The sequence below is a fragment of the Mus caroli genome, chromosome 1, assembly GCF_900094665.2.
Source record: "Mus caroli chromosome 1, CAROLI_EIJ_v1.1, whole genome shotgun sequence".
In the NCBI taxonomy this organism is placed as follows: domain Eukaryota; kingdom Metazoa; phylum Chordata; class Mammalia; order Rodentia; family Muridae; genus Mus; species Mus caroli.
Window position 1 is genome coordinate 129,666,652 of NC_034570.1, and position 25,504 is coordinate 129,692,155.

At 37.5% G+C, this 25,504-nt stretch overlaps 1 protein-coding gene across 5 annotated transcripts in view; it reads right to left on the bottom strand.

Annotated features, from left to right (window-relative positions):
• The window catches only part of Ptprc (protein tyrosine phosphatase receptor type C), a 113,114-nt gene that overhangs the window by 40,642 nt on the left and 46,968 nt on the right, over nt 1-25,504 (bottom strand). Inside the window, exons 3-12 of one of the 5 annotated variants that reach the window (XM_029476883.1) lie at nt 22,483-22,506; nt 18,776-18,904; nt 16,356-16,502; nt 13,700-13,840; nt 12,900-12,971; nt 11,594-11,617; nt 9,544-9,759; nt 8,125-8,310; nt 7,087-7,245; nt 3,738-3,854 (exon numbers count right to left, since the gene is read on the bottom strand). In XM_029476883.1, the coding sequence (XP_029332743.1) occupies nt 3,738-3,854; nt 7,087-7,245; nt 8,125-8,310; nt 9,544-9,759; nt 11,594-11,617; nt 12,900-12,971; nt 13,700-13,840; nt 16,356-16,502; nt 18,776-18,904; nt 22,483-22,506 (1,215 nt within the window). The remainder of the gene's footprint in view (nt 1-3,737; nt 3,855-7,086; nt 7,246-8,124; nt 8,311-9,543; nt 9,760-11,593; nt 11,618-12,899; nt 12,972-13,699; nt 13,841-16,355; nt 16,503-18,775; nt 18,905-22,482; nt 22,507-25,504) is intronic. The other 4 variants (XM_029476879.1, XM_029476880.1, XM_029476881.1 and 1 more) reach the window with 4 other exon arrangements.

The following is a 25,504-nucleotide window of genomic DNA, read 5'->3' on the forward strand; positions in this document are numbered from 1 at the left end:
TTAAGACTGTGGTGATTCATGGAGTCATGAGAATGAGAGAAGAGTTTATTTTGATACTAGAATCTAGGCTTTGCATGGAAGAATAAGTGAAATCAAATAGATTGGAAGAGAAAACTTTAGTTATTTTTGTGTTGTAAAGGTCTAATCCATGGATTTATACATACTATACAAACATGTTAGTATCAAGCTGAATTGCCACAAAACATTCAAATTGAAAGGAGGGATATTATGAGCTCATGGACAAACATGACTAGCATAGCAGGTGCTCACAATATACATAAAGGTGAGAGGAAAAGACAGGAATGTACCTTAAGATATAAAGAGCTGGTTTGTGTCAAATCGAAAATCATTAGGCACATATTGACATTTTGAGTAGAAAGAAATATAGCAAAGAAATCTTAAGCAGCGTGTTATTAGACAGAAGTAACAATAACATAAAAGTAACACTATAGCAATAATCCCCAAACGTGATCAATGGCTCTCTACATGTGGCAATCACCACTTCATATGATGCAAAAGTTAATTGATTTAGCCATCATCATAGATGTAAAGTTGGTATTGTCATATCATATGATTTTATAGAAAACAGAGCTATAGAGAAATTAAGCCACTTGCCATGACCTCATGTGAGGAAAATGAAGCCAGGATGGACACACTGACATCCAGACTTTGAGCCCTACCTGTACCACTTCACCTGCTCTCTGGAACAAAGTCGGAAATGAATGCCTGTGGGGGGTAACTCTGATCTTTGTCTCAAGACCACACTGGTTTACTGTTTTGTGAAGTGTCTTTGTGCTTTCAGGAGCAGTGTTTGGAAAACATTCGATACAGACTTACTGTTAAATGACTTTCTATGTGAAATATCACAATGGAAGTCTCAGTAGTAGTTTCTCTAGGGGTGTCTATTGGGGTACACTGCTGTTACTTTCTCCTCTAGTCTGCTTTACACATAATGAGAATTCTCTCTGAGAAGGCTGAACACAAGAAATGTCAGATACCATCCTCCTACCCACGGACCCTGCTATAGTTGTTCATGGTGTTTGGTTTTTAGGTTAATGCCTTCATCACTGGGATAATATCCCGGAGTTAAGGGTACTGATTACCAGATCTGCTTGGATTTTACTTAGTGACCCAAATTCCTGTGCTTGTCTATGTGACTTCACAAGCATTGTACATCAAAACACAGCTTCATTATGTCATTTAATGAAGCATAAATTTTTACCTACTGAAACAAACATGAAACTGATTTTTTTTTTTAGCTTTGAACAATAAATCTGTATACTTTTTAAAACAAGTAACTAGTGGAGATTCTTAGTACTTAGAATGCCTGGAATATTTGCTTCAAATTACTAAAAATTTCAAGCTTTGGTTGAAAGACTGAGCGTGCTTTTCCCTGTTGCCATCACCCGTGTTTTTAAGATTTGAACACAACATAGAGTAGTGACTCTGCAGGAGCCATTTAGGCTGCCAGCTTTGGAACGTGGTCCCTCTTTTCTGAGGTTACAAACCTCTTGGACCAAACAGTTACTGTTTTTTCATGGCTCTGCTGCTGGCAGATTGACGCTGAAGGACAACCCAGTCTCAGACTGTATTAACTAATCTAATAATGTTACATGCATTCTCTTGATTCTCTTCCAGTGAAGAACCCTCATAAACACATTCCATAATACTTTACATAAACATTCTTGGCTCCTTTATGAACACAAATACTTTGAGGTCTCAGAGAATCAAACTATATGTGACAAGTGAAAGCTTATTTCACTAAATGTTTCAATTTACTTTTTTCATAAAGTAATAGCAGTATTCCCACCAGTTATTATTTTTTTAGAAAATATCAGAAGTAATAAACTGATAATTTCCAGACTCAATCTCCTCTAAAGTGTCTTTGTGGGCACTATTTCAAACAGTATAGACATGTTCACCCCAATGGAATTACTGAACACATACTAGTAGCCAAGGGATTTTTGCAATGTCAAAAGAGACAAATAAAGTGTCATATTTAAAAGATATACACAATGACTCCTAACATCATCACAGTATCAAAATGTGCCCATTTCTTTTAGTAGCTCTTCAAAATCAATCATTTGAATGCACAAAGCTGAAAACTCCTCTTTCCCAGTGATTGGGAGAGGAAAGCTTTGCTGTCAGTTAGTATCACATAAAGCTACAGCTCCTCAAGATATAACATGTGGGAAAATATGAATGTAACAATAGCAAGCAGCTCACCTAGGGTTGCTGAAAGATCATCTTCAATGGCACTAGCCGATTTCTATCACATGAACAGCTCTCGAGATATTAGACCATATTAAAATAAAACTTTGTGTAGAACATTATAAAATCTCCTGATAACACAAGAGAAGTGAATACTAGATATATTTCCCTTCTCTTCCTTTCTGACTGTTGGGGATGCTGAAACAGTTGCATGGAGAGATACTGAGATGAAATGTAGAGTTAGAGTTAAAAGCACTCATTTCCAAGACCTTGGACCTGAATTGGGCTTGGTACCTAGACCCGTGTGCATAGTTCAAAGAACTGAACGGTGCTATGCTCCTGCTAAATCTCCTTGGTAGATAGACTGGGTCTCACTGCAGTACACCTCAGACATGGGTGAGAAAACAGAGGATGAGCCGCCTTCAGATGCGGACAACTCATTTTGATTGCTGTCACAGATCATGGACTAGGGACTGGCTTCTATTGTTCTTTAAGGCCGTCTCAACACAATTGAGAGTGGAGGCTCAATTCCGTTACCAGCTCATAGTTTTGGAGAATAAAAAGATACATGATGTCACCCAAGCTCCCCTCCATTCTCCTTAAACCACGTGCAAGCATCCTATTTGGACAGTGGTATATTTATGTGACAATGAGAAGGACTTTATCCTAGCTGCAGACATGCAAAACTCTTCAAATGTTAATAGCTCATCCCATCCTTACCCTAATTATGTGATTCAGACAAAATACAGATATTTTTAGACTATAAAAATTCAAAGAAACAATAGACATGCTTAACTCTACCAAATGTTCTGATATGCAGACAGTACAGTAAAGAAAATATCAGAATATAAATGTAGCAGAATGGACTAGTGGAAGATGCTGAAAAACAGGAAGAAAACAAACAATGTATCCCTGAAAAAGCTACACTGAGATATCCATAAGGCACACATCCACTGAAACAGAGGATATAAGAAGCCCTTTGTTCCATCTCCCTCATTTTTATTTCTCCAGTTCTATCAGTATAACTTTTGACTTATCACACTCACCAATACACTCTTTATACTTCTTCTCCATAACACTTAGGCTAAGGGCAACATGCCCCTTAACTTTCTTTTAGTCACTTGATTATAATTATTTTAAGAATAAAGCAAAATAATGTCATTGAAATGTAGGAGAATATACAAAGAAAAATGGTTCTTTAGATTTCAAACTTGGTAACTTATGTCTGGTTCCTTCCAGCCAAACGCAGAGAGGATTCTATGAGAGCTAAGTACATTCCCACCTTAGCCCAGAGAAAAAGGACTGTCCTGATGAGTAACCTGCTCTAAAGGACTCTAGTCCTGTCCACTATTTTTAATAAATAATCTAGATATTTATTCTTCTCCATGAGATGCGTGTTCATCTAAGGAAACTCAAACATGAATCTCTCATCACCTTCATAAAAGCCTTGTAGCTCCCTGGCTAAAACAATAATTACAACATTTAAAAATTCTTGATTTTGTTTCCCTAGTGGAATTTTACATTACCTGAATTGTTCTTATAGCATAAAACATATCCATGGGGTTTAGATGCAGACTCAGGCCAAGAGACTAACGTTTTGTTCTCATCTGGATCCCCACAACTAGGCTTAGGTGTTTCTGGAACTGTTAAAAACAGAAAAAGTTATAATGGGAAAAATAAGACACTGCAAAGAAGTATTGACATAACCAGATTGAATCATGAATACCTATCTTTTGATTAATTGTGAATTAATAAAATCTCAGTGAAGTTCTTAGACCTATCCTGGATCATTTAGATTAGATGTATTTCATAGATTCTTTTTTGCTAGTTATCCCACTGATCTGAAGACTACCCAATGATATTCTCTTCTATCAGAATAGTCCCACAGTTGGCCATGTGTTTTGGTATTTTGAGGTATTGCTGTGGTAAGTATTAAAATAAAATTAATGAGACATAGTTTATATCCACAGCTACTTGCTTAAGATAATAGTTTGATGAGGTATGAGTTTATTCATCAATATTCTACCATCACAGTTAATATAGAACATTTCTAGCATTCTGCCTTGCCACTGGTAAATCAAAATGAACCTTCTTGAGACATATCACATCTCCTCTGATCTGTTTTCTATTTCTGTAGATTGAATGTCACCTTGTATTCATCATATATGAATAGAATTAAACAGTAATATTTTGAAAAGATTATATTGGATTTAATATGGCACTTTGATGTTTTTACATATCATAAGTCTGTCCTTTTAGTCATCAGTAAGGCTATAGCTTGATGGTGAATACCACAACAGGTCTTGGAGAACTATTGGAGAGGTAAGGCCTAGTAAAAAAACGTCTTTGGATCATGGCAAACACACCCTCAAATGGAGTCAGTTGGTTCCCCATTCTTCTCTTTTCTTTTTCCTACGTGACACACAAGATGAGTAGTTCTCTTCATGATATGACCTTACAACTGTTATCTGATGTTCCTACAAGAGACCCAGTGTTCCAGGGACATGTAACCATAGACTGAAACTTCCAAACTTACAGTCCAAAAAAAAAAATTTATCTTTATATGGTAACCATCCCATTAGGGAAAAGAAAGGTAAACATTGTTCTTCATTAACTTGCTATGATTTTTTTTTCTATTGGAAGCACTTGATGACTCTTTGATCACTTTCCAGGAGTGGATGCATATCATGGATCTACTCTGCCTTGCAGAAGGACTCTTTCTTCTTATCCTGGGTGAAGAGCTACAACCTCATCGATACTGTTAGTCTTGGCTAGTGTCTACAATCTCTTTCATTTCTCAGATGAATGGTGAGGAGGAGCAGTTTTCCATGAGTCTAGTCATCATCTCTATATCTTTTGTAAATTACAGAGTCAAAATGCTTTACCTTATTTAAATTGGAATGTTTGGTGTCTTTCTTTGTAGCTGAAAGGGCTTTTGATGTATTTTGAGAAATTGTCCATGTCCACTAAATAAATAAATTATGGATACTTTCCTGCAGTACACACTGTATATACTACTTCCTTCAATCACTTCAAAGACAAGAAATATTTAACTATGAAGTCAAAATTATCAATCTTTTTATGGTCTTGCTTTTAAAAAAAGTTTTTAGGAAAACTTGCCTACTCTGAACATAACAAAAATGGCATCCCAAGTTGTTTTGATTAGATGCTTCATAACTTTAGCTTTTAGAAAAATGGAACAGCTGTGTTTTGGATTGCTGGGCATTTGATAACACTCTTCTATAAAGATACTAAAACAATTTACTCAAATGACACGGTATTTATTAAGTATAACCATTAGTTTTCTAGGATTTCCCCTATGTTGACTGACTTTAAAAGGTTGTACTAATCTTAATTTGTTTGTTTGTTTGTTCATTTATTTTTAGGGTTTTGTCTGCATCCATGTGTGTACAAGCATGCATGTGTGTGTGTGCCTATGGGTATGTGGGTGTCCATGTGTTCATTATAAAAATTGGTTCTTTCCTTCTATCACGTATCTCCTGTGAATACTCAGGTATTCCTGCTTGACAGCAAGTGCCTTCATCTACTGAACAGTCTTCCTGGCCTTACTCAAAGTTTTTAATACCCACATGATATTAAACTTTTGTTTATTCTGTAGCTTAATGTTATTTTGGAAGATTAGTGATGGGCTTGGCTTTGGGTATTCCCATTGTCCTCAGCATGAAACAGAGTCACGTTTGTGTATCTTTATGTGAAAATTAAATTTAGGGAAAAAAATACTATTACAGGAAAAATAGAACCTTAACCAGAAGTAAATTCAACAATAACAAGTACAGAATTAGAAAATCATAATGTATTTTGTTAGTTTTCTTTTATCGTTCTTGTTTCTGTAATGATTGTTGCAAAAACAGGATTGCATGTAGCTCAGGGTAGCCTTCACACACTATATAGGTCTTACTATGTTGTCCAGGCAGGCCTTCAACTTGTGATCACTGTACCTCAGACTCATAAGCAGCTGGCATAACAGATATATATCATCATACCTTGCTTTCATTTATGTTTTTGTCTTCTTTTTATCTCTCTCCCTTTTTTCTCCATCCCTTACTTTCCCTTTCTCCCTCTCTTCTCTTTCCTCTTTTTTTTTTTTTTGGTGTCTCTCTGTTTCTGTCTCTGTCTGTCTGTCTCTCTCCCTCTATCTATCTATCTATCTATCTATCTATCTATCTATCATCTATCTCTCCCTTACTCCTTTCCTACTGCTTCTCTTCTCTTCCTCCTAAAATGTCTTTACTGCTTGTGAGCAATGTCATCTTTTGTCTTCTTTATGGTTGACTATTCATTAATCACCATTTTAAAAATTAGCATTTACCAGCAAATGTTAAATTTAATTTGAAAATTTCATTTCTGTCTTCCCAAATTTTGAGAACCCCTTTCTATTTAATAAGGTTTATCCTGTTATTAATTCTATTGCCAAAATTTGATAACTATAGTCCCTATTTTATGTTTAAACATGTAGATTTGCTTGAGTTTTATTTGTTTCTTTGCTTATTTTATTTCTATTAGAAGTAGACCATAATTGTGAAAGAAGTGTTAGAATACAGAACAAATGGTGTTATAAAAAGAAGGGAAGAGAAAATGAATAAAGTGCAAATAAGCTATGTAAACCATTTCACGTGTTTCTACCAGTCTTACAGCAGACACAATTTGAACAACAGAAAAAGAACTTTAGTTAGGTAGGTTTGTATAACCTAGTTTTAAAAATTGACCTTAAAGTGCATTTAAGCTTTTTTTTTTTCACTGATATGCTTTCTGTAATTCTATACCATTATTTTCTGTTCCTCTCCAAAAATAAAAGTAAACCAACAAAAGAAAAAGAAATTTTATGTATTTTATAAACATAAGCGATATACTTACTCCCCAAATCCGTCTGCACATTTGTAACAATTTCGAGGAATTTTACACCGTGATAGAAGATTTCTGCCTCACATGTGTAATTTGTTTGGGCATGAAGGTTGTCCAGCTGACATCTTTCAGATTTGAATTTATCAGGTCTTCTATTGCGTTTTGTATTTTCTGAAAGAGGTAAGTATTGTACACGAGTACATGAAATGACACATAGTATATGGGCTTCTAATATGGCACCATGTGTTTAAGACTTCATGTTAAGGTCGAGTCTCTGAAAATGGTGAAATAATAAACCAAGATCCTGCAGATAACATTGTTATACTCAATTTTGTTGAGAAATCAGTATTGTGACTTATTTTTCTTTAAAAATTGTTAACTCAATATATATTTGTTCCAGCTGTGAACATCCTGTTTTCACCTTAGCCCAGCAATTTCCTGTTAGCACAATGTTTACAGTCAGGGTGAAATTTCCTCTTCCGCCTCTGTGTGTGTGTACCTCCCTCTGTCTTGTCAAGTGTGTCCTGGCACATAGCTGTATGCCTAGAGGAAAAAGAGTCCACCTCACTGAATTCAAATATATGTTTTAAAAGATCCAACCTCTAGAGAAACCCAAGTTCCCTCCTAGAAGCACTTGTTTTCCTTGCTACCTGCAGATTCTTGAACTTTCCAATGATTTTCATTTATGAAAGTCTGAGAAAGCAACCTCCGCTGTGGATAATAAATGCTATGCTTCCTTTCTACAGACTATGGATACCATCATCCTTTTATAATGCCTGCATCTCATCACCCTTTCAACAATGTCTGCTATATAACAGTACTCAAGAAAATTCTTTTAATTAATTTTTCATAATATTTATCATCCATGGGTTGCTCTTTTCATTTATTTACTTTGTGAATTTGTTTCAGTGCCAGAGGTACTAGGGTTATTTTATTCTAATTTATGGCAGATCACTGAGGGTGGGTGAGGAGGACAAGGCTACAGAAAGAACATTTAAGCCACGTCTTGAATAACTTCTGATAATAGAACTTCTCTGCCCAGCATCGTACCTGGCTTACATTGGAGATCACATGAAATATTGCCACTGTCGCAGGTTGCAAGCCTACAGTGGAAATGATATATAATGTTTTCACTGTCGCAGGCTGAATTAAGGTTTTCTTTTTTCCACTCCAAACAAATTGACGTATTAGCTTTTTCTGTTGGTGTGCAGTCATGTAGCGAAAACGTGTCAGTCCCTGTGGAGGAAACGGAGAAGTGCTCTTAGGTGATGGTTCCTGGTGTGGAGATGTGAACCCTCTCAACTCTGAAATCAGACTCATGGAGTACGGTCTTGCAAGCAGGAGATTTCGCTAGGGAACATCTAAGCTCTCCCAAGGTCTGATGCTTCTTCATGATCTAGTCACATTCCTAATTTTTAATTTATCTCTATTTCAGCTGATGCACAATTATACAAATATGTGCACATTATTAGTGTTTTGATATATCTATATGTGTAGTCACCATTTGCCGGCAGTTTCTTTGTCAGCTCAGACATTTGCCATTCATTAGGGAAGATAACATATTATCTCCCTCTGTACCAGATTTTAGTAGAAATGTGTGCTGCTTTTATAAATGCAACTCAAGGAAACATCAAGATAAACAGCTGATTTTCCCATTGAAAAACAATTTCTTTGCTGTTTTCATGCTTGTTGTTGATCTGTTTGGGGTTTTGGAAACAAGGTGTAATCTCACACTGCCACAGAATTCATTCAAAGCCTAGACTGCCTTTGAACACATAAAGTACTCCTGCCTTGCACAGGCTGTGATCACAACTTTGGTATTAACATAACTAGAACTCCCCCTTTGATTTTTTTCCAGAAAACATTAGATGTTTAACTACATTCTTTTCTTTAATGAGAACATTTTGAATTTAAAAAGAAATACCAAAAAGAAGAAAGAAGAAAAAAAAAAAAGAAAAACCAGCAATCTTATGTATAATTATTTCACAACATACAAAATAGGCTGTTTCTAATCCATAGGAACTGCTTTTTGATGGTTTGTTGTTATGCTGTTTTAGTTTTGTGTTGTTTGCGTTTTGTTTTGTTTGGTTTGTTTTGAGACAGGGTTTCTCTGTGTGTCCTGGGCTGTCTTGAAACTTGCTCTGTAAACCATGGCTGCCTTGGAACACTGAGATCTGCCTGCCTCTGCCTCTGCCTTTGAAGTGCTGAGATTGAAGGTGATGGACACCACCTCCCAGCTGGGAATCTCTTTATAAAAGAAATAAGAGAGCCAGGTGGTGGCCCTAAGGAATAAGTGTGTATTTCTCTCTGCTCTCCGGGGTTCTCAGCAGGAACCACACTCTTATCAAAGCTCACTTGCTTTCCCTCAGTTCTTTTTTCTGACCACATTAGCTTGAAGAAGCACAGGAACACATACATGAAATTCTTCTGTTGTTCTAAATACCCAGATAGAGAGAAATTGACATTCACCTGGTGGTACATATAAATCTATAGTTTTAGCTGGAGCACATGAGTCATTAGACACACTGATGTTTTTCCATGAGCATTCTGTTAGATTATTTAACACTTTTTCACAATCCATATTTCCACACTTAGCATTTTCGACACCTTTGAAGTCTGCCTTAAAAGTCTTATTACTAGATTCATAGGTGTAATTCACAGTAATTTTGTTCCCAAATAGGTCATCTGAAAAAACAAACAAAGGAAATTAATACTATCATCATGGAGAAGGAATGAGACTGCATTGGAGACAAATGTCTTAACATATTCTTTTGTACAATGAATGATCTGAAATAAGTGTATTTTGGGTTTCAAATTCAGTACTCAGCAAGCAGAAGTAAAAGAATAATTAGCATATAGCAGAGGTAATATACCAAAATATCACCAAAGCAGATTATAGGTTGTAGCACAGTATCTCCAGGAATATGAAAAATAGAAGAACTGTATCATGTACCCCTACATCATTATTTTGAAATCCTTTCTCCTATAAAAGATCCCAGTTTATACTATGATAATTATTGGATTGGTATCTATCTTTCCAACTAAACTGAAAAGTCCATGACAACCATAACTAGTCTATTTTGTTCATTATCATTAACTCAGGTTTATGATATATCTGTCTGTTATCAACAATTCAATAATACTTGGTGAATTAAATCACAAATGAGTTTATCTTCTCATAAACTTGTATGAAAATGTTTTCTTCCTTTATAACGACTCTTGTTTTCTCAAATGTCTTCATAAATCATTTAGTTATATAAGTATGAATTATTTAGAAACCATAAGTTCTCAGTCATTCCATTGCATATAGAATATCATTACACATGATAATAAATCTTCATAAACCCCATTGTTTAGTGTCAGCAATTTCTATTGACTGGCAAAAAAAATCATTTAAACAATTGTTAAGTTACATCTTCATTTTAAAATTGTTTTCTATGTTGATGTGTGTTGTGTATGTATATACATGTATACATGTTCATCTGTGCATGTATGTGAGGGAGTACACACACACACATATACATATGAGTATTGAGACCAGAGACTGACACCAGGCATCTTTCCCTATTTCTTTTGATTTAGTTTTATGAGTCAGAGTCTATCTCTTAATTGTCAAGAGTATCACACCAGCAGCCCTAAGGATCCTCTTACCTTTATCCCAGCAATAGGATTACAGGTATCTGGCACCAAGCTCACCTTTTTACAGGGGTATCAGGTATCATGTCCTCTGCTTATGTGACAAGCACTTTACCACCATTTCTGCAGACCCTATTTACTTGCTCTTATTTTACAAAAATATGTGCCCTTCATTACATTTAAATATTGTCTTAAATACTAAGCATGCTGAGACAAATCAGATGAAATTAACGTTTAGAAAAATGAAGCATTACATGGAGATAGACACAGACTAAAGTACTAGAGCTAAGCAAAAATATAAAATAATATTAGGCAGCAAATAATATAAAAGCAAAAGGAAGATTTCTCTTCAGATAGAGTGGGTAGATGAACTCTAGATAATCTGAATTCATTTTTCAAGTAGAAGAAGGTGTCAGAAAACAAAACCAGGTACCCAAAAGGAGAACTAGAGGGACTCCAAACGCAGAGGAAGAAAAGCAGGGGAGGTAGAGCCAAGAAGGAAGATACAGGCAGTTCCATGTGACTCAAGACAAGAGTGGAAGTGAGGAGGTATGATGCAGACAGAGGGAGAAAGAACTTGAACTTGAGACATCATGTTAATAAAACAGATCAGTGGAGGATGACCTTGACCTTGAGTGAATGGGGACCTGTCTGGAGTGTTGTGACTCCCAAGGGTACAGAAGAGTAATGGTGGTCACAAAGAAGGACTTGGCTTCCACCACAAGGGCAGGAAGAAAATGAAAGAGATGGGGACTCTTAAGATTTAGAGCTGGCCATGAGAACTAGAAACAGTGAATAAAGGCTGAAAGCCTGGAAGGAAGAGGGACAGGATTAAGATGCTGCTCCCAAGTGACAGAGACTGCTGCTGGGTCAATAAACTTACCACATGTTGGCTTCGTTGTGGTAGCTGTAATTGAGATTAAAAAAAAAAAGAGGAAAATCATTGAGAAATTACTTTAAAATATGTCTGCTGTGTTCATCTTTGAGACTCTGCTTCATGGACCTTCCATAAACTGGAAAGTCTACCTACTTTTTAATTTTGTATTTTCATCTCAAGCACAGAAATGTTATACACTAGTGAGCTAACTACAAATTATCTTCATTAAAGTATACAATAAACCCAACGGTGACCATAGCTATATGTAGACTTTTCAGTACAGATCTAATTCCAGCATGGTGACAGGAACAAATTTATATGTTAACAAAATATTTTAAGGCTTCATTCACTTTTTTGGTCTCAAACTAGATTTCCATAATTATAATCGCTATAAAGTGATACTGTGTCTTTGTTTTGCTTTTTTAATCTGATAACAATAGATAAAGGCTGCTTTGTTTCTAGGTTTAACCTATGTATGCTTCCGAAGCACAAAATCCAAGGTAGCTAGTTAATCTCACAGTAATTATCATGTTTTAATAGTCATTTAACTCAATGGTGCTCAACCTTCTCAATGCTGCAACCCTTTAATACAGCTCCTTAGGTTGTAATGATGCCCAACCATAAAATCATTTTTGTTGCTACTCCATAACTATAATTTTGCTACTGTTATTAATCATATATATGTGAGCTTTCTGACAATGTTTGATGACTCATGTGAAAGGGTTGTTCAACCCCCCCAAGTTGAGAACCACAGGTTGAGGGCAAACCACTGATTTAACTGAAAAACTTGGAGTCTGAGTCCCTAGAAGTAAATGAACTTCTGCTAATCTTCTCAAAGTTGTGAGAACCTTGGGAGAATGGTGGGCTTGCCAGCACTAACCTCATGACTAATGACTACATCACTGCCACAGATCTTCAAAGATGTATCTCCCCTTCATCTATCTCCATGCCCCTCAGTAATTAACTGAAACTGCCTCTCCTCAATGAAAAGGGTAATGGCTTTGATAAAAACTACTCTATTGCATGCTACAACTTCTCTTGAAAGAAATAAGTTCTAACAGACTTGGCTATTGCTTACATGGTTCCTCATAAACACCACAACTTTTGGCGGCCATGGCAATGACATTATATCCCAGGGGTCTCAACTACAGCTTTGCTGCACCAATGTCTAGATTCTGCTCTATGACCATTAGGATTTGAACTCTAGATTCCACAAAGAAGGAAATCGGAGGTAGAGAAAGCCAGGAAGTCTGTAAGGATATCCCCAGCAGTGGTAGAGGTATGCCTGCATGACTGAGGGTAAGATTGTCACCTATGGTTGTGCTTGGAGGGTCAGTGCTTGCAAGGCCCAGAGTGGATGTTGCAAGAGATGTGAGGCTGACACCTGTAAGGAAATGAACAAAAAGGGTAAAAGTTAATTAGTTTCATTATCTCAAAGTGTGAGAAAAAAACTTGACCCAAGATAATTTGCTAAGTGATTCTTTGGAATTGATCATTTGAATTTATGTTTCCACGATAACAAAGTGAGTCAAAGATGCATATAAAAATCCATTCTCATAACACACATTTCAGCTAATTTTGAATATTATGTCACAACGGAAAGGGGAAGTTATTCACTCCTTAGTATAATTTTTACTTGAAAAAGAATTTGCCCCAAACTAGCACTTTCTATTGAATAAGCTCTTTTTATTTTAGATATTAATTTGGCCAATGGTCGAATTATTTTCTTACACCTGTTATGTCAAAGCTTTCCATGTAGAGTCTTCATATCAGCTTTATGAAATGAGTAGTAGAGGGGACACTTTCACAAAAGGGAAACTGAGTTACTTGCTCTAGATTGTCTAGAAAAGTTCAGGCAGTTGGATTAATCCTAGAGCTACAAGCTGTTAATGTACATTATCACCTTTGGTGTCATAAACGTTACAATAATAATAGTAAAATCACACTAATCCCCCCAAAAGTTTTTTTCATAAAATTCTTTTGCCTAATTTCTTTCTTATCAAGATTGAAAAAAAGATGGGAAATTTGAAAATAGTATCTGGAGTCAAAGAAGAGCCTCATTCAAGTTTGGAGCCTCCATATCCTTAAAGGCATACTAAATAATGGTCACACCTGAGGAGATATCTGTGGTGCTGACATTGGAGGTGTGTGTAGGTGAGGCAGCAGAGCTGTTGCGTGCAAGGCTGGGGGTGTCAACAGGAAGGGCTGTGTCTGCAGGAATGGTCCCCGGTACCGTCCTCTCCCCTGGCACACCTGCAATCAGAAGGGTCACCAACACTACCACTCCATCATGGCACATGCTTCCATGGATGTGAGTGCTGAACTAAGGCAGAGCAAGGAGCTATCTGGTATACCTGCTACAGCACACTACAATGCCAAACCTTAACTCTAACCCATTCCATAATCCTTACTTCACAGAATGTTCTGTCAGTATGAGAACTTGGAAAAAGATGAACTCAGAAGCAGAAAAATGTGCGAGTTAGGTACCAGTTGACAGGAACAAAATGTATTGGCCTTGGGAAATAGCTTGGAAGTCAATGCCCAAGTCACCTGCTGCCATGGGTGGTATTAAAAATACTTCAAAGAGAAGAGAAAGATACAGTCTTGAAGGTTCTAATGACTTGAAGAGTAACCCAACCTTGAGGGTAAAAGGGTTGTCTTGTTAACGGTGCCCAGGAGGAAATGGGGCCTGAGCACCTGCTGAGAGTCTCAGGTGTGTGTGCCTCTTTGGGTGGGAAAGATGGACTGGGACTGTGCATCAGTTTCCTGGTATTGAAGTAAATAATCTCCTCCCTGTACAGCATCCGAGCCTCAGGCTTTTCCTTCTTATCGTCTAATGGTCCCAAAACTCCATTTACTAAGAAGGCTCCCATACCAGGCAGATATCAGATTAGTTTTATATCAACACAATTCTCATTCTGTCAATAGGATCCCCTTATTTGCCAATTGCTGACAGAGTGCAGAGTGATATAGCTAAAAGAGCTGTATATCCTGCTTAGAACTTCGTTGCCAGGCTTCAGAGTACTTCATGCCTGTTACATGTTTCCCCCATACATCATGACCAGAACTCCAGGAGAGGCCATCAATGAATGGTCATTAATTCCCCATCAGATGACTAGCACTACACTAGCTTGCCAGGGAGAAAGCAACAGAAATATGAGCCAGCTCCTATCTGAGAGCTCGCTTGCTCATTTCACCGTCAAGATCTCTAGGTTCAGGGATGAGAAAATAGGTTTGCATGTGTAGTAAGTTTGCATGTCAGTGCAAGGTATTGTTCTCTTTTGTCAGTAGCCCATGGCTGTTATCTAAACAGCTTTGATGAGAGCGTGCCACACATCTGCCAATTGCAAACGTATTGAATCCATAAGTTATCATAAACACATTGTTTGAGAAATGGAAATTAATCTCCTTGTCAATTGCTTTTGTTCTTGGCCCACTCTTCAAAAGCCGCTAAACTCTCAGCTTTAAGTAAACCATGCAATCAAATGAGTGCAGATAGCATCTGTTCCCAAGTTCTAGACACGATGCGGGGGGGGGGGATCTACAGTAACAGGACAGTAGGAATGGTTATGAATACCGCCTTTTAAGGTTTCATTTAGACACAAGCTGGCCACCTGTGAAATGACCCAAGCAGCTGATTCTGCCTGTGCGCTTTCTTCCTGCTTTCCTTTCTACACTTGTCCCCTTGCAGTCGAGACTCGGGCCATGAGGGTCTTCAGAATCCCTAGCTCCTCACGACCATCTCCTTATTAGGTTGGTAACCTCTGCCCCCACTTGAGGATGGCATTTACCACTTTTAACTTTTACTACATAGAATGAATCCTTTCATTAGCAAAATTAACCAATGTGACAAGAAGGTTTCTTTGCTTATAGCAGAACGGGTTGGCTTGTGTGAAAGGGAGCCCTTGCAGTGTGCTTCTTGTTCATGGCTTCTTCCATTCCCTGATTTCTAGTCTGGATTTGCTTTTAAAGCAAAAAAAAAAAAAAAAAAAAAAAAAAAAACCATTTGCTCTGCTGGGGCAGCAGGGTCAGGTGAGGATATTATTATCATCCTAATAATAATTCTCCCATGTGTGGACTTGCTGTCCATGCTTGACACATCCCGAAGCCAGCAAGCCACTGTTACACGTCTCACTCACTGTCAAGCACTCAGGCCACTGAATGTCCAGGTACAATATTATGGAACCGTGACCTGAGAAAGGGCATAGTTATATTTCTTCCATATAAAATGAGACCGTGAAGTTATTTACACTCTTGGTTTCGGGGTGGGGAGTGGGGAGAAGTGAGTAGGTTGTGTTGCTATAAGAACAGAAAAAAAGGGAGAATCTTGAAGTCTACATGGGAAATGTGACTGTCTACCTCCATTCTTCTCACTCCCTAAAGACAGTGTCATTGTGGTAATGAGTTTTGAGTCCCTTCATCAATAAGGAACCTTTCATTCTTAACAGCTGTTTGAAGCTCAAGGTCTAAAAGATTCACATGTATTATTCTTGGTCACCAGTGAATACAGTCTCCACTAAACAATAGCTACATCTATAGAAACATAAAACAATGCTGTAGCCTCAGCCCTGAGTATTATTTCATCTCTGATAGAATAACTTTTCTCCCCTTGTTTTGCATCCTATGGGTAACTATAAAACTACTAAACTATCCATCAATCAGCAAATGCGCCACATGGAACAAGTGGCCACAGCTCCTCACACCATTCTCAAAGTGAGGCAAGTCTCAGCACTCTTGACATTTGCCCATGTCTAAAGAGCCCCCAAACCTGGTGGGTCAGTCCCGCCGCCGGAAGCAGGCATGAGTGTGGGGATGTCAGCTTGGCTGCTGAATGTCTGAGTGTCAGCTCCTCTGGCAGAGGGCGTCTGCGAGTCAGGCTGTGGGGACAGGTGAGGCAGCAGCGTGGATAAAACACCTGAGGTTAGAAAGTGAGATGGTTATGTTGACCACACCTGTTGCTGGCAGTCTAGACTCTAAGACTGTATGACACAAAGGTGCCACAGGGTGGCATGACCCCATTTATTATGATTGTGAAGTTCCCTGGCCAGAAAGGAGGCTCCTGGGCTCCTGTTTATACACCTGTCCAGGTGATTTCTTTGACTTCCTAATCCCTGAAAGCTTGTTGGATTCATGAATAACTCTACAGACTGAGACTGGAGGCAAACTTGCCCTATAGACTGAACAGTAGAAAACTCTACAATTCTTAAAAATAATAAACTGCTGATTACAAAATCAAAACGGAGGAACAGGAGATAGCACATGATGGCCAAAATGAAAAGATCCTCATCTCTGTGAAATATGAGAGATTTGTAAAAATCCACACAAAACAGTTTAAATCGCCTTACTGTCAGTTTTAACAGATTCATAACATCCAGCATTGGGAACTTGTAGAGATAGTCATACATGTATGCATGCTTACATGCGTGCTCACAGAGAATCAAAGCCCAAGAACCTAGATTATCTGAAATCATGATCAAAAGTGATTTATTTTAAAAAAGACATGATTTGAGAGGGTGAAATTTTCACTGTATAATACATCTTAACTATTGATGTATATATATATATATATACATATATATATATATATATATACATCATTCTTCATTGGTCACAAAATTCATACATACACTGTCTTATAGTATTTGATACTCTAGTGTAATGTGTGAATGGCAATACTTACTGTAAGGGATTTCAGTACAGAAGAACTGAATAGTTTACACCATTAGAAAAACTAATTAATAAGTTTACCCCAAGTATATCAGCAACCAAGAAAAATATTAGTTACATTGAAGACTATTGATCAATCATAAATATAAATTACACAATCTTCCCCAGCACATCATTGAAAGATCACTAGAGAGCAATACTATTCTAAAAAAGAAGGCATGCTCTTTTATTTGAATGCATTAGAAGTTTCCCAGGCAAGTTGCAGCATGCAGAGTGCCAAGAGACAATTTGGTATTACTCAACTGTGTTTCTAATTCACTTCACCCTAAGCCTTTCCCTGAGATGGTCCATCTGAAGCTCTGTGGTTTTAACATGCTCAAATAAAATTTGTGGATGGGAAGGTTGCTGAATTTATGTGGTGTGTGTGTGTGTGTGTGTGTGTGTGTGTGTGTGTGTGTGTGTGTGAGATGAGATTAATAATGAAAAAGTGTGTGCTGCCACCAGATGGTCAGACGTGATGTTCAGAGGTTGACACAGGTTCTAAGTGATTCCTCTGCTGGTGGCAGGGATAAAGAGGAACTTTGAAGACCTGAGTGTGTGTGAATGTTGCTTTTTTAGACCAAGATAAACAGTTCTGCTAAGCAGTTGAGTTTCGTAGTGTCTTAAGAAGTGTTTTTTGGAAACCTATTTGCCTAAGAAAACTGTATTACAGATGTTATTTCAGAAATGTGTGCACAATCTCATGTTGGCAGAAGCAGATACTGACTATGTTGCAAATCTAAACTTGAAGAGAAGCTGAAACTTCTAATATGTCAAAGTTGGAAGGAATGCCACAGGCCTCCTGAGGGGGGGAAGGAATGCCACAGGCCTCCTGGGGGTGGAGGGGCTCCAGCTTATATTCCACTAGATTTCACGATTTTGGGTTGCTTAATTGTTAGTTTTTGTTTTAATAATGGACATAATCTCTGGGAAAACAGCACATCTCAAAACTGAAATCTCAATTCTGAGAGGCCTGTTCAAAATAGTTCTCTATCTTTAGATTTCTGATGATGCGAACTGAGAATGGAACTAAGAAATGGGAATATCCCACTTCCAGGCAGCTGTAAGGAAGCTCAGAAGTGTCAAAACACTGTGCCAGAGAATTTTTTTTCCTGCTCAGTGCTGCAAGGGGTTCCGAGCAGTCTTCTAGCAGCCGCGCAGATGCAGTGAGCCTAGGGCACTTTCCCTGGTTATTCGTAGGGAATCCTCTATTACAACTTTACCACCTCCTGAGCACCATCCCTGTATTATGTTCTCTAAGCAACCTTTCCCGATGTCTGCTGCCACCTGTATTTTATTATCTTGAAGAAAAATGCTTTGAAACTGCATATGTAACGTAAATGATTGATCACTTTAGAAAGATTCTGAAAGGCAAATTCACCCCCAATACCATTTTGGTTAGGAAAGTTTGTGTGTCAACCTGTCATCATAAGAATACCAGCATTATCCAAGTTTCTGGGAGGGCCTGGCTTGAGTGGTCACCTGGATGATATGTGGTCTCTGAAGAGCCATTTCCTCTTTCAGAGATGCTTGGGGGTGTGGATTCAGTGGTGCGAGCAGGTAAGGGGTCACTTTGAGGCAGAAGAAGGGCATTCTCTGTTGTGCTCAATTCTGTTATGTTAATGGATAGAAGAAGAGAAGGGATATATAAATCATGTCCCAAAAATGTCCATTCATATACATTCATATTCATATTCAGCTTCCTAACCCCACACACAGATACCAAGCTTATATGCTATAGAGTGTGCCTGCATACTTCCACACCTGCACACATATACACAAACACACACATTCCCAAATATACATGCATACATACACACATACTTCCATATGTACATACATATAGATATATATACACAAAGAGAAATATATAAGTATATATACAGACAAGGCAACATACATAGGCACGTATACTCACATGACCCATACACACACACACACACACACATGGCTATAGATTTCTAACTACATATGCATATATAGATACAAATTATATAATAAAAGTTAATAATAAAGATGTGGAAATTGACTGGGAGGCAGTTCCTCTTAGCTCTCTTCCAATCTAATCATTGGGGAGCTACCCAAAGCAACTGGATTCAGAAGAATAAAACCTAATTTGTAAAAATGTCTAAAGGAAACTTGAAAAGACTTACATATTGTAAGCAATGGTGGAGAAGGATAAAGCCAGAAATTAATCATTAGGAGACTTTGGACTCCACGTGGAAAAAAGAAAAGAAAGGAAAACAAAAAAAAAAAGAAAAGGAAAGGAGAGGAGAGGAGAGGAGAGGAGAGGAGAGGAGAGGAAAGGAAAGGAAAGGAAAGGAAAGGAAAGGAAAGGAAAGGAAAGGAAAGGAAAGGAAAGGAAAGGAAAGGAAAGGAANGGAAAGGAAAGGAAAGGAAAGGAAAGGAAAAGAAAAACTCTGGGTGAATCCGGTGTATGGGTCATGTCTGAAGCTCCATCACTCAAGAGCTGACTGCAAGTTCTAGACAGCTTGGACTAAATCAGGAGCCCCTGTCTAGAAACAAAATGTCCTGCATGTGTAGATTCAAAAGATATGCCAATCAATCAAATGAAGCCAAGGGAGAGTTCTATAAGCAAAGCCTGAAAACAAAACTCACAAACTAAAGCTCTTATAAACTATGAAAATGTGTTTGCCTTTGTAATCGGAGACATGTGGTGCTGAAATAAACTTGTTCTAACTCACTGTTCTAAAGGGCAGATGTGTCAGAGGGAGTGAAAGATAATACTGTTCAGTGGGTGTGGATATGTACGCTGTCTGCAAGGAGTTTGCACAATGGGGGAAATCAAACACTTCTCTGTTTTCCTTTATTTAAAATGTTTTTATTTTTGTGAAAAAGAGAAATCAAATTTAGTTTTGTTTAATTACATATATATATATATAAATATATATATAGTCTATCTGCATGTACACTTGATCGCCAGAAGAGGGCACCAAATCCCATTACAGATGGTTGTGAGCCACCATATGGTTTCTGGGAACTGAACTCAGGACCTCTGGAACAGACTCAGGACACCTGTTCTCTTATCCACTGAGCCATCTCCCAAGTCCCCTAAATTTAGTTTTTAAAATCATCATGTTCTCTCTGGGATTATTAGGGATGTTATTTTTAATTGTCCCTTGCTTAATGTGTATTAATGTCTTTGAGTATTAAAATATGCAGTTTTTAAAGATTCACTTCCTCAAAACTAGTTGCACTTTAACAAATAAAGACTAAAACAACCTTTGCAAATTGAACTAGAGGTAAGACATACCTCTCATATTCAGGACCACTCTTCTAACGTAATTGTCCCTCACCCACTATGCATTGAATTAAAAGGAAGACCAAATTTTTTAAAAAGGAAGGAGGAAATGGGAAACAGAAAAGCAGAGAGGGAGAGAAGAGAGGTGGAAGGAGGGATTTTTAAATCTGGTGCACTTAGTGTTAACTCAGTGCCCTCTTACAGATGACAATTTATTTTTAGGTTAGATCAACTAAGTGGAAAGGTTGCAATGGTCTCCTGGCCTGAGAGAATATTGCAGAAAGTTCTCCATCAAACCCCCTGACACACCCTTGGAGTAAGCCAACTACAAAAGGCTTTTGGGCTTTAAACCCTCAATGTTAAAAACCCATGCTGCTTTGAAGAGTGTGGTTCCTCAAGACATTTTCCAGCAAAGCAAATTCAGTCCTTGGTGTATGAAGACATCTTCAGAGAAGTCTCTCAGGTAGAAGTGTTAATATCTTCACAGACACTTAAGTTCAAGTCTCAGCAGTAAAATCTATGACTGCAAATTTGCCAATTCTCTAGTGTCCCTGACTCCTCACTTTGAACATTCTGAGTTTTTCACTGATTATCTTCTATTGGTGATATTTAGGGACACCGCTCCTCTTTGTATGATAGGCCACAATTCTAACTTAACTTTCAACAAGGTAAAAGAATAAGCTATCATTCCATCCCATCACCTTCCTCTCCTGCAACAATGTCTCGTCTATGTGAGCTGAGAGTAGCTTAATATTTTGTAAAGGAAAATGTCAAATTTCATTTAAGAAATTGGCATAAACCAATCACAACCTGCTCTGCAGCAAGTGTTTTATCAAACGTCTCTGCCACACACTAAAACTATACAATTCCAATATTAGACATTGAAAAATAAAAGAATGTGGCTTTTTTTAAGGCATGGGATTTGTAAGTATCTGCATAGTGTTGCATTTAATGACAAATAATTCCTAGGATAATCAACTTTTAGCTTTTCAGATTTGCTCCCCTTGAAATGTGCATTTAGGTTATTAAAACACTCATGTTTTACGGTCTCACTTACCTTCTTAAGACATACTGTCAGTCACATGATTAATCAGGAAACAAGCATTTACAGCAACAGAAACATGCAAGGAATATGACTTCCCTTTACCCACCTGCAGGTCACTTCCTCTGTGTTTAGGCTTTAGAGAATTTTAACATCTATATTTGGGCATTAAAGAATTTTTAACACACTGGCAGCATGAGCATTATTTACATTGCTTTTCTCAAAAGCTTTTAGAAAAAAATTAATTGAATTACAGTAGGAAACTTTGTAAACTATTACTGCAGCATATCCTAATATTAGATCTCCAAGCATAACTTTAAAAGGTTACTCTTGAAAAAACATTATAAAATGAAATTTTAAATAAAAGTGAACCTATATTAAAATCTAAATATAAGTGAATTCTAGATCCAATTCATTTATATAATGCATTCGTCCTTATATAACAATGTGACGCTGTTTTTAGGCTTCCTACCCCATTTCTAATTCAATGCTTTTTTTTTAAAAGAATATTCTTATGCAATATATTCTGATCACAGTTTTTTCTCTCTGTTTAAATCTTATCCCATGTACAGATATTAAAAATGTATTTACAGTCTTAAATTTTTAAAAGGATTAGAAACTCTCTATGCCATTTATTGTCAATTTAACGAAATGTTAAAGTTTAAATTGAACACAATAAAAATTATGAAATTAAAAGAATGTTCAACTAGTCACTAAATTTAATATTAGAAAGAATTTTAAGAACATGTGACAGTGAGGAACCACACATTATTATACAATTTCTTCTTTAAACTTCTTTCCAAATAAGTATAAAACTTTATCTATATTAACTATATGATTGTTGTAACAAAAATAAAATATTAAAAGTCAAATATTAATTCTTACCATCACTGGGTGTAGGTGTTTGCCCTGAAAAAAAATAAACACGCTTTTAGAAATTTTTAGATTTAAAGCATACATGCAAGTATACATCATATACTTTATTCATATTTATTTTCAGCATGTCATCTTAATGAAAGCAAGTTCCCAATTTTTCTTTCTGTTAATGTTTTGATGTTTTGAAGACAGCTACAGGCTGACCTAATGGACTTAAGATGTGGTCCTAAAGGAAGAGGAAGGCGTGGGGGGGGGGGAAGCGGGGCTCACAGTTTGGAGTCAGCTTATAGAGCAATTCCTTTAACGGGAGGGCTATGGACATTTTTTTTGAAATTTGAATCAATATTTTTGTAAATGAACACAAGCTGGAACTAAGTTAGAAGCAAAAAAAATGCAAAGAGTACCAGAAGCATGTGCGCACGCGTTCGCGCGCGCGCTCACACACACACACACACACACACACACACACACACACACACACACACACATTCGTGATGATGCTCTCAATAAGAAGGTCTCATTGGACAGATACACGGGAGTGAAACGCATCCCTGGAACACTCAGGCTGCAGCCCCCAAGACTTTGCATGTCTTTGAAGGAGCAAATGAAGAGTTAAGTAAAGGAAGCAGTCCCGTGGATGTTTCTGCATATTACTGAATTGCTGAAGTGTGGACATTCTCACTGAATTAAAAGAGGGAACCTCTCAAGAGAAAGAGGAGAGTTTGAATGGGTGCTGATTGCACATTTCGGAAGCATTCGTGTGGAGACGGGAGAGCTCGTGCTACGCATGCCTGGAGCACACAGATGGACACTGTAGCTGACACAAGAGTCTAAGAGAGAATGCAGGAGTTAAAAGAGTTAAAAGCTGACGAAGCTGATGAGGTACTTCCCATCAGAGGAAAGAAATGATCAGAGACAGTTTAGAGAAAGGTTTCTCTGAAATTATGTGCCAATGATACGGATCAGAAGGATATTGCATATATATGTGTGTGTGTGTGTATGTGTGATTTTGCCATTATGCTAATACTGCTAATAATCACCATAGAGTATATTTTCACAACTAAAAATGGCCATAATGTCACTGGGTGGAAGAACTAAGGTCCACTCATGACTGTGACATCAGTATGTGTTGTATGACTGTATTGTTTTGAAAATATTATTTGAAATACTGTCCTTTTATTTTTTGGCTAGTCAGCTAGTACTTCTTATTCTATTTTTATATTCCTCTTAACAGCATTCCTATCCTCTGATCCATTCTAATTTCTTTCCAAATTCACCTCTAAGAATTATGTTGGTTTGCAGAGAATGAGAAGAAACAAAGTATAAATATATCAGTCATTAATAGATCATGTTTTTAAAAAGATGAAATAACTTGCATTCATTGTGAAGAATATAGTGTACCAATATGATTAAAATGCTCAAGTTGCTTTGACTATATGAAACCAGAGCAAACAGTTTCTTATCTTCTCAAGAGAGACACAGGTAAACTTTTCCACATCTAGAGAGAGTTTGATATACCCCTTCTCAGTAGCACCATGTGGTTCCCTGGAGGTTCACACCATTTTATTGACTTATCTTTAGGAAGTAGCTATTATTTGGCTGGTCTGCCATTAGAAGTGAGAGTTGAGCATGGTAAAGGCATGACCCTCCCCTGTGAAGTCAGCAATGCAAAGGACAAATGCATCCAGTAATCTGCACAAACACTTAAGTAATATATGCACCCTGTTTGGACTGATAATGGTTGCAAAGAAGTCTACATTATAATGAAGAGGAGAAGGAGGAGAAGCTACTGTATTGGGGGTATGTATTACTTACTAGTTACTCAGTGATAGAGAAATCCTTGGATGACTTTGAACACAGAGTATACATAAAGGAGAAGCCAAAGCTATCCGATGACAGTTTTCAGACATGAGCTCAAGTATAGACGTTGGAGATCCTGACAAGGGATTGGATGGTTTTCTGAAGGTGGCAGAAACCACAGGATCAATGAATATGAAGAAGCAAGCAAATAATCCCTTTGGTCATAGAAGAAAGGGGCATTTTAGAGTAGGTCATACTAACTCCACCACTCATTTGGGAGACCACTCTATTTCATGGTACTAACTTGGTTGCTTATTGCCACCAAAATGTGTAATATTAAGCCAAAACATTTGATAAAAAGACTATAAATTTACCACTTATCATATGTTCATGGTAAAAAGTAAATAATGAATGTAGACAAACTATATGACATCACCTTTGCATGAACTGGGGAGTAGTGTCTGTATGCGTTCATGTGTGCACAGGCACAGATGTGTATGTGTGTGGATGGAGCCCAGCAGTCGATGGTAATCACTCTCTACCGTATTTTTGGTCCCCACTGAACCTGGTGTTCATGGATTCAGCTAATTTGGTGGCCAGCAAGCCTACAGAGCCTGCTGTCCCTGTCTTCCCCGCATTGTGATTAAAGGTGACTGAATGCCACTACATTCAGCTTATTTGATTATTTGTTTAACATGGCTGCTAGGAAGCAGGACTCAGGTCTTTATACCTGCAGGGTGAGCATTTTCATGACTGAGCCATTAGTTTCTGTTTTGTTTATAAAATATTACACACAGACACAAAGACAGAGGACAAACACACACACACACACACACACACACACACACACACACACACACACACATACACCTAAACCTTATTTGGAATAAAATTGCAGTACTTCAGAACTATGGTTTAGAGCCAATATAAGACCAAAATTGCTTGTTTTGTTTGCAAAGTCCTTCCAGGTAGATTTTCAATACCAGTAGCTCTCTTATTCGACATGATAAACAGCATGGAAAAAATTAACCAGTCAAAAATTCTTTTAAACTTTGTCTCTGTAACTCCTTCCATGGGTGTTTTGTTCCCAATTTACAGAGACAAAGTTTGGAGCCGTGGCGAAAGGATGGACTATCTAGAGACTGCCATATCCAGGGATCCATCCCATAATCAGCTTCCAAATGCTGACACCATTGCATACACTAGCAAGATTTTGCTGAAAGGACCCAGA